The sequence below is a fragment of the Tiliqua scincoides genome, chromosome 4, assembly GCF_035046505.1.
Source record: "Tiliqua scincoides isolate rTilSci1 chromosome 4, rTilSci1.hap2, whole genome shotgun sequence".
Classification (NCBI taxonomy): Eukaryota; Metazoa; Chordata; class Lepidosauria; order Squamata; family Scincidae; genus Tiliqua; species Tiliqua scincoides.
In genome coordinates, this window is record NC_089824.1 from 117,122,061 (window position 1) to 117,134,713 (window position 12,653).

At 43.2% G+C, this 12,653-nt stretch overlaps 1 protein-coding gene across 1 annotated transcript; it reads right to left on the bottom strand.

Moving 5' to 3' along the window:
• Positions 1–672: 672 nt before the first annotated feature.
• ARPC5 (actin related protein 2/3 complex subunit 5) lies at positions 673–12,653 on the bottom strand. Its single transcript, XM_066624429.1, has 4 exons — positions 12,313–12,653; positions 8,832–8,904; positions 5,499–5,675; positions 673–2,067 (listed from the first exon to the last, which is right to left on the bottom strand). Exons 1-4 carry the CDS (start codon positions 12,453–12,455, stop codon positions 2,005–2,007), a joined length of 456 nt encoding a protein of 151 aa, XP_066480526.1. The 5' UTR covers positions 12,456–12,653; the 3' UTR covers positions 673–2,004.

Sequence of the window (12,653 nt, forward strand, 5' to 3'; positions counted from 1 at the left end):
ATGGGAAATATGCAATGATGCCCATGGGGGTACATATACTAAAACCAATCAAGAGACAATCAGGGATGTACTTCAAGACTAGCAAGACTCACCGTTCTTCTCCCTAAGTTGAATTAAGGGTGGCAAGCATGCAGGCAGCCCCAGAGAGCCCAAAGCAGTGTCCATGGTGGAGGGCTTGCCTCTGCTGCTCTTGCACTCAGCTCAGCCCCTCTATTTGGGACATGAGGCAGTGGCGGGTGGGAATCTGTGGCTGACGGTGTGCTGGTGGCAGCGGAGTATAGGACTCCCTCCACTGCTTCATTTCTGAAGCAACAGCAGCAAAGAAAAGGCCGTCTTAACTTTGCACAGCCTACCGCAAGAACTCAGGTAAAAGGCCTATAAAATGCCAATTCGCTGCTGCTTCAGACATGAAGCAGCAAACAGTAGAGAGAAAACTCTGCCCCCAGTTCTTGTCGGGCAGTCGCATTGGGCCAGTTCAGGCTCCAGCAGGCCAGAGGCCTGTTGGAGACTGGGGGCTTCCCAAGGGCCAGATTCAGGGTCCCCAACAGAAGCAAATAGCCCCCAGGGCCAGGGTTTGGGCACCCCTGATCTAGTTCACTTAGTGTGATCCCTTATTAAAATGTAGATTAATAAGAGACCAAGACAACAACAAAATTACACTTTGAAAATAAGTAATATTTAACAGTGACCATTTATTTTCTCATTTTACAAAAAGCAGGTATAAAAAATGAGCAAGTTTTATAATTCCTTACCAGCTTTGTGATAAAAAAACTGGCATTAAGTATAAATGAAATACACTGGTCAGATTTGCTCCCGTATCATTCATGTTCAAGCTGTTTCCAAGTCTGGAATGCACCAGGTCTTCTGGAAAGTCACACTTTTAAGTTTATGAGCACTTAAGATATTTTTTCGTGGTCAATACTTTCTCCTATAACACTACATGGAACATGGCCATGTTAGGAGCAGAGATTGAGATCTTCTAGGTCACCAGTACCTGAACACTGATCAAGGAATTTCTGCATCTTAGCAAGGACCTACATGTCACATCCAATGAGAGGCTATGCAAAAATGATCATTCCTGTGTCAAGATCTCCCCAGCCTTCCCCGTGACTTGAAAACCCATGTCTAGACATCACATTTTGTTTCCATATTAGAGCAGCCACTGATGTGTCATGGGGGCAGGGACAGTCCCATATCCTGATGCTATTACCTACATAAGATAACCTACAAGTTAGGGGCAGAGAAGGGAAGACGTCACAGGGAAGTCATTTTTGGCAGCAGAACTATGTCACATGTAACATGTAGTTCAAACACATGTACACGTATTAGATTACAAGAGGCACCACTACACTTTCCAGAAAAATTGTCCCATTTCCTTCCTTTGATAGCTCATTATAGAAAACAGTGACATTCGCCCCTTGTGGATTCATCATGTAATTGTTTGCAAAGAAATGTTGCAAGAGATACTTATGAAAAACACATCAGCCTACTGATGGGCAACCTGACCTTTTGACAGATGCTTGCTCACTGCTAAAAGGTTCATCGTGATTAGAAAATGCAAAGTCCAGTTTTTGTTATTAGTAAGCTACACAAGTCTCATCACACTTTACATGGAATGCTCCCTGACCAACTGAAGTATTTAAATCCTGACCTCAATCCCCACCACCTGTTCGGAAGGTCTGGCTTAAAAAAGGGGGAGAAAGGCTATATCCTGTCATAATTATCTGAAAATGAATATCATCCTATGCAAACACTTGCACATGTGTCACTGAAATGCTTTGTGAGTACCAAATACTCTTTTCAGAAATAAAATTGCACCTTTATAATTATCCATTCAACAAAAAAAGTCTGATATGCATATTATGCCACAGATATGAAAAAGCAAGAAGGCAAGCTGAGAGAGAGACACAGTTGCTACCCACAGGGCAGTGATGGCATTTGGTTGTTTTGGTCTTTGTACCAGCATTTCCCACATTCATGGCAGAAGGGCACTTTTTGCTGGACTTAAACTGTTTTCCTGGCAGTTAAGACACGGACAATGGAGCCTACACCTCCAGCAGCAAGAGCCTGAAAACAAAGACAAGAAGCAATTTAATTATTTAGCAGATTTACATCCTGCCTTTCTGTTCTCAAAGGGACAAATAAGGCAGCTCATAGCAAATTAAAACAAGTTCAAAACCAAATGTAGTTGTTTGTATCTTAAGGTTATCTTCAGAGAATGGAAGCTCCATTCCATACAATGAATTCCACAGAGAATGGAAGCTCCTTCCACACAAGGGAAGAAGGGTGATTTTTGCTGATCCCCCTTCCCTCTGCAGCTCCCTGCAACCCCTCCCAATTCTGTTCCTCAAACAAAATGATCACAAAACCAATGGCAATAAAACAGTCTAAGAGGTAAAATATCAGAAAATAAAACCAGAAGGCAACAATTATTAATTAAAAACCTTTCAAAAAAAGTTAAAAGTCAGTAAGAACATACAAGAAGCCACAAGATATCCTACCACTGAAAGCAGATACTTTATATGAACTTCACTAGTAGCTTAATAATACTTAGCTTTTATATTGTGCTTTCTGAATGTTCAAATGTTTCCCATGTGTTATTTTGTTGTCTTTACAATGCCCCTATAAGGTAAGTATTGCTATCCTCATATTGCAGCTGGGGAGGTAAGACCAGGGGACTTGCCTAGGATCACCTAATGAGAATTCATGGCAGAGGCAAGATTTGAACAGGGAAAGTTCCTTAAGCACTGTGCTACACAAGTTCTCCTTAGGAAGAATGTATTGCACCATTTCTCATCACTTGATTACTAAACAGCTGATGATTCTCACGTAACTGTAAGAGTTAACCATCAAAAACTCTTGATATGAAATCTCTAAATATCTCTCTTGATATGAAATATCAAGATGATGTAAAAGTACTATCTTTAGTCTATCTGTAGTTATAAGGGCTCGTTCACACATGCAAGCCATCCCTGGACCTTGCAACCATAATCATGTGATGAGCACTGATGTGTCAATCAGCTCTAAGAAAATATTTGCTCTTGGTTGTCTGCAATCCTATTTTGCCTAATTTAACGATTAGGCAAGAGGACCGATATCTTAACCATCAATTTTCCCCTTTTTCTAAAAATGCAATTACTAGTAGTGAAATTTTTGCCAAGTAATCAAGCTCTAATTCTCACTTCAGCTTATCTCTGGGTCAATCAGAGGGCAAAGCCTTTCAACTCTGAACAGTTTTGTTTCTCAAGGGCAGACAGGCACCTAGTTTTTCAAGCAGCAGGGAGGCACCAGGCAGAGATCGTTTCTATGGCAACTGGGAAATTCCAGCCAAAGTTAACCTTTTAATCTCCTTCCTTCTGCTGCAGCCTGGTTCTGGTCCTGCTTTGCAAATGCTTGCAAAGCAGGTCTGTTTTTTGAAACATCAAGATGGGACCCTCCTTCCCAGGCTACAATTCAGTGCACCCTTACTTAAGAATAACACCCATGGAAAGCAGTGGGTCTACTTCTGAGTAAAAGGGTTGCAAATATATGCAGCTGCATCTCTCTGCTGTGAATTGAATTGCACACTCCCAGTTATGTGTTATGGGTTGTATGTTGTACATAGAGCTTCTGGCTTAACACACCAGACACCTTAAAGGTGGATTTGATTCATGGTTCAACCTTTTTCACTGGCATATCCCTTGGCAGCCCATTTCCATAAATTGTACCCTATTAGCAAAATGTTGTAATTAATAGTACAAGCACTCATCTCTTCTATATGAAAGCCCAGACTTCATGTATTCATCACACTGTTTTCTCTTTTTATCTGTTTGAAGAACAGAAGACTCTGCCTTTGCACTGTTTTGCACCAGAAGTGTGCTGAGAAATTCCGGGTGATTGATCACTTTCCATATTATGTTTCAGCTTTTTTACTGTGCTGGTTTTCAATCACTGGTTCATAGATGAATTGATGACCAAAAACTAGCTATTGGTGGGGCTTTCACAAACAACTAGCTACCTCCCTTCCTGCCTTGCTGGTCCTTGCAAGGCATTCCTGTCTTGCAAGGCATTCTGGAGCACGACCTGCCTTTTTCTACCATTATTCCATTCAAGTACCCCTAAAGGTGCTGTTGAATGTCCCTGGGAATACATGAATACCAGGTTGGGAACCACTGTTTTACTGTTGTTGTTTACAGTGCACTTACTCTGATAGTGCTTACAAAAAGGTGATGAGGACCAGAATTTAAAAAGAATAAAAATGTATCTTATTACTGTTTTTAATAAACTGGAGACTACAGTTCTTACGTAACAATTAGTGGTGGGTTATTTTTCAGGAACTGGCCTCAAGTAAAATCAGACAAAACTATAGTCAGACACCCCCCTAAGTTTAACCCCGACTTATCCAAGGATCATAGGAAAATTCTATAATTGCTGGCTCAAAACCTGCCCTCAACTTATCTGTGGGATTGACTTATAGACGAATATCTGCGGTGCTTGTTCAAAAACGATAACAGTGAGTTTTGGAAATGTAAGGAGGTGAAAGGATCTTTTTATCACATGTGGTGGCTTTGAGGGATGATGAGATGGAGAGAATACAGAAATTATGGAACCCGTTATATGAATGGTTGGATAAATGATTAGTAGCTATCTAAGTGATGATAATATAGAATGATATATAATATAGATGATAATATAGAAACAAAATAGTATTAGCTACAGTTCTGCGGTTCCCTAGTGTTTTTCCCTTTGTATTACCTCTAACATATGTATTCTTGATTTTCCCTGTACCCATATCTTAAATTAAATAAAAACAAAAAAACAAAAACAAAAAAACAAAAACTATAACAGTGAGTTTTATTGTATGTGTGGAAGATGAATTCCTTATTGTAATTTTAAAATTTGTGTGTACTCATTTCCACTGAATTTCTAGTACCATTATTCTGTTTTGGAATAAACTATTTCCCAATTCATTCATGTCTACAGGTCCGTCCTTCATATCCAAGAATTTAAGTCACCATGGGGTGCTGTACTCACAGTGGAGGCCCAGATCTGAGCTCCCAGTTGCGACCGGGGATGTTCTCTGGTTGTGTCCAGGAGGCTTGCTTAGGCCTGAGAGGCTGTGCGCAGCCTCTGTGGGCCTCAGAACACTTCTGGACGTGAAAAGAGAATATCTCTGGTTGGAGGTCTTATGGACTGGACCCACTAATTTGCTTATCCATGGATTTTGGTATCGGAGAGAGTCCAGGAACTGATGCACTGCAGATACCAAGGTCCAACTGTTATGTTCCTTGATCCTCAGGAATTTTTTCTAAACTGAATACTGATTTTTTAATCCTTCTGTATAACTCTTCTAGGCCCGCTGTATCTTTTAAATGGATATGACCCCTTTCCTCTTCCCTCCCTACGTGTGCTGTATAATGAAATGTACAGAGATAAAAAAAAATAGCACAACTCAGAATTAGAGAAAGGCATTTGAGAGATTTCATCAGGCAAGAAGCATCTGTACCTTGCTAACATACCTTTTCATGCCACTGCAGTAAGACAGCGCTGCTGTTGTCAGATGGACTCTCAAAGCCCTTGTAGATGTATTTCATTAATAGATCAACCCCATTCTTATCCAAAGATTGTACTGCTTTTTCAATATCATTGGCTTTGAAAGAAATGAGAACCTTCAGGACAATGCTTTCTGCACGATCCTAGGAACAAGTAAAAAATGTCAAGAAAGAACCAAACCCTACTGTATTCAGTGGGGGTTACCCCAGGTAAGCATGCATAGGACTATAGTCTTAGAATGTGATCCTATGCACACTTACTTGGGAGTAAGTCCCATTGAACTCTATCAGATTTATTTTTGAACAAATATGTGCTGAATAGGGTTATTAGATTGTCTTATACAAGGTTATACTTGTGAAAACTAGCATCAGTTTACTTATCAGACATGGTCAAAAATGGTCAATACATCTGTGCTCTATAACAGAAATAATTTAGAATTCGCAAGAAAACTTTACAATACTTCTGTTATATCTAAAATGCCCAAAGAGGGATATCTAATTTGCAAGTGGCAATTTTCCAAATTAAGAGCCCAATCCTGAGCTCGGTGCTCCAGCTTTCCGCTGGAGTATACTGTCACAAACGTGCCATAAGGCATGTCTATGAGGCTTTCCGCTGGGCCGGCGCTGGGCTAGTGCCAGGCAGGCACCCATCCTCCACTGCTCAGCAGTCTCTTGGACTGCCAAGCCACGGCACAGTAAGCAGGGGTGGAGAGAGGGCAAGAAGGAAGTGTGATGGGGAGGAGGGAGGCGGAGAAAGGGTGGGCAGGAGGCATGCCAGGGAAGGGAGGGAGGCGGGTCCCATGGAGCTCTTTTCCATCAGATCCAAGGTGTTTGTGCGGGGCTCAGTGCCCTACACGAATGCCTTTACCTTACCGCCGACCTTTTGGTCAGCGGTAAAGAGAGTAGCCCCGTTGCAGGGCTGCTTCCCTTACCTGGGAGAAGGGGATGAAAGTTCCATTCTCCCATGGTGCTGCCAGCGGCACAATGAGGTGCGCAGGATGCAGCGGGAACCATTTTTGGCGCCGCTGCAGCCGCGTGCCCCGGGCAACTCAGGATTGGGCTGCGAGTCAATAGATCAGTGGTCTTCAACCTTTTTCTCATCACAACCTCCAATAAAAAAATAAGAGAATGGTGACCCACTTCGCAGCACCAGACCTCACCCCCCTACAGCCTCACTGGTGTATCACTTCTGGCCCACTCTTTCACTGTCCATTCACCTCCATGCCACCTCCTGATGTCAGAAGTTGCAGAAAGTGACCATGGCTGGAATTTGAGGCAACAGCTTGGCCCTTAACAACCCATGTCTTTGGGTCTTCTCCTTAGGCAGTGGTGTCTTCTCTTGTCTTCTCTCTCTCCCGCCCACTCAGGCCATTCCTTCCTGGCAGCCACCTCATCCAAAATGAAGCTGCAGCAGCTGGCCTCCCCCTTCTGGGTTGCGGTAATCATGTCCTCGGCCGCCCAGCTCTTACAAGTGTGCTAGCACCATTCCAGGTGCTCCACAAGCTACTCCAGCCATTGTAAGAGTGAAGCTGCTGTGACCCTTGCATATGAGGCTCTGCGACCCTATCTGGAATCGTGACCCACAGGCTGAAGATCACTACAATAGATGTATTACTCTGCTGTCTTTCTCACCAAGCATATTTTCCTGTTTTCAGGGCCCAGATTGACATGCACGTGCAGCCTGAAGCTATATGTCTAGCAGTTTGATAAGAACAGTCTGACTAGTTCAGATATTAAAATGAATAGGATTAAAAATGTGTCATACTTTTTCTATTGTCACAGAAACTCTATTATTGAACAAGTATCAGGTTTGCAATGGATTTCTATTTTTATACCCCTATTTTTCTTGTCTTCCAAAAAGAACTTTAAGCATTCTAGTAGGCCTTCAACTTGTGACACCCCTTTCCGGGTGAAAAAAATGCAGCTGCCTGCACATGCTTGTTGTGTGGACATCTTTCCTGCTGCACTTTACTGTAAACTTTCAGAACCATTTATTTAATGTGTCTTCACTACAATTGCTACACATGTTACACAACAATTTTCACATTCTCAGTACATAAATTACCAGCAGCATCAACTGAAAAATGATGGCTTTCTTGCGGCTTTCCAATAAAAATATATAATTCTAGGAAAGCAACCGCCATTTCATAAATTGAACTAACGCCAAAAACAGACCAGTTCACACGATAATGTCTTGTTGAAAGATCATGTTTGATTCCTAAACACCAGTATTAGTTTTCAGAACTGACACTTAGAAAATTAAAAAAAAGTGTTTTGAAATGCAAATGAACATATGGTTTTATGTTACTGAAGAACATTTAATGTTCACACAGCTAGTCTCTGCACAGGCTTGCGTACACAAGTATAATTTCAGAATTAATTCCACATTTCCCACTATATTCTGGAATCTGTACATGACTTCTGTTCATGATAAAAAAATGTCCTTTCTAAAGAACCTTCCTCTAATTTTTAATATTCAATTAATACGCAAGTTCCAAGGTCAAAACATATTTAAGTAGTTCCATACTTAAGTGTACTTGCTACTTCAAGTCAAAGTTTCTAGCCTACAAAATTTGTATCTGCCTGCTTATACTTCCAATGATTTTTGGAAGTGGGAAAGAGAATATATTATTTGTTGATGGAGAGGGGGCTTTTTCACTCCGTGCCTATGTGGATGGCTTGCAACATCAGCAGTACTCAAAGAACTGAACGTTCCTGAGGGGCAGCTCTTCCCAATCACCACTTTCCCCCTAGAATGAGCCAATAAATGACTCTATGTTATATCACAGGACATTTTCTGGCACAGCGTAGAGAGCAGGGGTTGGCAACTTTTTCAGGCAAAGTGGCTGGATGGTCAGCAATGATGTCATAGCTGAACTTCAAGGTTGCTAAGCCCCCAGAAGCAGCTGCAAAGAGCTGAATGGCTTTGGGTGGTGGCCAATGGGCTGAGATTGCTGACCCCTGTTCTAGAGGGAAAAAACAAATGATAACTGGCAAGATCCAGATGCCAAGCACATCATTAGTGTTCCAAGCACTGAATATAATGCCACTGCCCACAAAGATACGGTGTAAAAACATTAAAGGAAAAAAGCCCTTTCACTCACTCTCCATAAAAATTCCTGATGCTTACGGGTGGACTTAAAGGCAGGGCTGGGCTAGTTGCCAAAAATGCTTATTTTTTATATTACTGAGATGCCGTAATTCAGCATAGCTTCCTTTGTTAAACAAAACATTCTCAAAGCAGAAGCAGATTTCAGTTACTATTACATTCACAGCACAATATTTCTCCAGTTATCTTACCTTTACTGCTTGACTCTTGGTGTTGATTGGAGGATTCTTCAGAGCTGCCTGTAATGCAGCCATCATATTCCCCATAAAGAATTGTTAAGGACAATAAAATCGTACCAAGCACTTGAATTCATAATTAAACATAGCTTGTTTTAAAATCTATAAATTCTCTGTAAGCCTTATAATTATCCTGTGCAGTAGGTCAGTATTATCATCATCATGCCCAGGCTGATGAGGGCATTAAAACTAAGAGACCAATGGGTTGCCTAAGGTCACTCTGAATTTGTGGCAGATATGAGATTTGACTTCCTGACTTGAATCTTACACTCTTTTCCACTATATAATGTAGGGCTGATGTGGTATTCCAGCTTGTCCAACCCTAAAAGTGATAATTGAGGATGACAGCTGCTTGGTAAGTTCACCACAAAGATACAATAGACAGCACAGTACTTGGATGTAGAGAAATCAGAACACATGTCAAATTCTGGCTGCATCCAGATATCATATACTGGATCTGCAACACAACTGAATAAAAAAAAACATACTACAAGAAAGTAGCCTATAAACTGGAAAAATACCACCGACTGTGGTGTAAGTCAATGCTACTGAACACATATGGAGACCACTGGCTTATTTTGCCCTAACATGTATTTTGCTCCAACGCATATTTCTGCCTGATATCCATACCACGTATGCAGAACAATAATCACAATTTTATGAATAGAAAAGGCTAACCTAATCAGCTCTGATAAGCAAAAGAAGTAACACCCTATAAGAGGTATAGATAATTCAGATAGCCTGTTGACAATGCAGAGCAGTACTTTAATTAGTCTTAATTCAGTTTCAGAAAAGTTTCCCTCCACTTTTGTTACTTCCTGAAACCCCCTTAAATATATCAAACTCTACTTATGCTTCCACAACAAATAATTTTTGGGGAAAAAATCACTAATTGCCTGAACTTATGGGTGTTTAGTTGGATGGATACAAGTTTCACTGTGTTAAAATGGATCTTATTCCCAAATAAGCATGTTCAAGTTTGCAGGCTAATTTAACATAATGGAACTGATTGCCACTATATTATCACTGCTTAGATGCAACTATTTCCATAAAAGGAAAGCCCCTGCAGAATTCATATACTTCCTCTACTGCTTCAGTCTGACAGGAGGAACTACACAGACTCCTCCCTCCCATTTCATTAGATCTGATACCTTCACATGCACACTTTAGACCTGTGCAAGTAAACTAGGAGAAAAAGACACCTGCAAATACTGACAAGCAAAGCAGGTAGTCATATTATATTAAAAACAATTTTTAATTCTTCCTCCCCAGAGAGAAAATCCATCCCATGTAGATATAAGTTTACCAGAGATTATTTTTTTTAGCTGATTAACCAATCTTGGTTTTCACCACTAAATGAATTAAAGCAGATCACAGCATGGGCAATATTTGAGATCTAGCAGAGATTCATCTACAGAATGCAGAACAACAATTCACTCCTGGGAAAATGGGAGAAGTCATTTTTGGATCGACTGAAGAGAAATTTATAGGTCATTTACAAAAATCCAGCAAACCTAAAACTAAAATTTGACCAGATTGTTACTGTAACATTGTTATAGTGTCAGGTCAAGTATTGTCAATTCAGATAGAGTACCAGAACTGCTGTTTGGCCTATTCCTTCAGAAAAGAGAGGGCAATGAACTTGGAAAAAGTTGGATGGAAGGTTGAGAGGAAAAAAGCATGAGAAGTAGGATAAGACTATGTGCATTAAAAATAGAGACAGATTAAATCTCTGCTCACTCATGAATGCAGATGCCTTGTTCGCTTGCTATTGGAAAACTCAAATGAATATATGCAACTGCCTTATACTGAATCAGGCCACATATCCGTAATTGTTGTGAAGATCAGCAAGGGTTACAAGATACTATAAATGTTAACACTACAGAATTAACAACAGAACACCTGCCTCTGCTCCCTATGCTTAGTGCACTATTAGGAGAATGCAAGGAGTCTCTGGGAAAAAAATCTCACACTTCATTTTGCAGCTCACAACAGTCTCTGAATGCTCCTTTGTCAGGCTGAAGCATGTGCAGAGATCATATGACCTGAAAGTGCTCAGTCGTGGGCTACAAAGTACCCAAATTATCAGCAGAGTGTGTTGTGAATGACAAATACAAATGTCATCTGGGACTCTTCTGAAGATATTCCAAACAAGGGCTTAAAAGTACAGACAGTCTGCAAATATGCAACTTGATTCCAAATAAGCATGCTTCTCTTCCTAACAGCAGCAATAATATCCAAGGTATTTTTGCAGTCTAATTCTAGGCATGCTTGAAGCACACTCTACTGAGTCCAATAGCATTTATTGCCAAGTAAACATGCATAAGATTACAGACTGAGAGCCCAATCCAATACATGTCTACTCAGAAGTAAGGTCCACTAGAGTCAATAGGGCTTACTCCCAGGAAAGTGTGGATAGGATTGGGCTGCCAGGGCAATCCAATTTTCCAGCACTGGTACAGCCACAATGTAGCCTGAAGGTAAGAGAACAAATGTTCCCATACCTTAAGGGGGTCTCTGTGACTGCTGCCCCACCACAAGATGCAGCGCATGCCCCATTGGCACTGGAACTGGATAGGACTGGGCCCTTAAGTGGCAACTGTGCACTAACTCTGGAGAGTATCTCCACTGCACTTAGCAGGACTTACTTCTAAACAGACATAAAGAAGATCAGGCCTCTGTCATAAGCACGCAGTGGAGAAAAACAACCACCAACATAAGCACCTACATGGCACATGAAAGAGCTTGAGGTGCTCCATGTAGGTTCTCAGTGAGCTTAGCAATCAGCTTGTCTTCTTGCTGCCATGCTGCAGGTGGGAAGGAAGGAGCTGAGAGATAATGGCTGCTTGCTCAGCCTGCCTCATGAGGTCAGGGCAGCAGAAGCAAGCACTGAACTCACCAGGGCCTACTTCAGAGTCAGCAACAGCCGGGGCAGGTCCAAGGGAAGGCTCCAGACTGAGCCCAGAGGGGAAGGGCCCCTTCCAGGACGGGAAGCAGCCCAAGCACGGCTGGGAGCCCAGGTCTACCCACCCGGAAGAGGCGGGTGGGAACCCAGGTCTCCCATGCAGGTAGATCTGGGCTCCAAGGCCAGGTGGGAGGCCAGGGCTACCTGCCCAGCGAACCTCAGCCACGGAGGCGGCTCAACCCGCCTGGATGACCTGGGCTCTGGAGCAGGCCCCCCCCTCAGCACTGGACCCGCCTGGCTGGGGGTAAAGGTGCCCCAAGACGCTACGAGGGGGAGGAACAGCAGCACAGCTGCTCTTCGGGGCCACCCTCCGCAGCGCCCCCGCCTTCTAGTCCCCGGGGACCACCGCTGGGCGAGCGCTCCCCCTTCAGCGCTGGGCGGAAATGCGCGGAAGGCGGCAGCGCTGCGGGATCGGCGGGGGGAGGGCTCACCCCCAGTCGCCACGGCAACGGGAGGGGCGCGGAAGGATATTGCCTGAGGCAGGAGTCGACCTCGCCCTCGTCGGGGCCGACCTGGCCGTCGCCGCCGTCCTCCTCGTCCACGAACTTGTTCTCGTCATACTCGTCCACGTCCACTCGGCGGAAGCGTGCGGAGGACACCGTGTGCTTCGCCATCGCCTCCGAGACAGGCTGTCACCCAGAGGAAGAGGAGGCGGCACCGAGAACAGCGACACCCTCCCTTCAAGGCGCGGCCGGCTCGCGCAAGGCGGAAGGAAGCGCCCCAACAGCAATGCCGGTTGTCACAGCCGACACCGCGCACGCGCAGAAAGGCGGCCTTCCAGCGCACGCGCAGACGCGCTCAAGCCGCGCAGA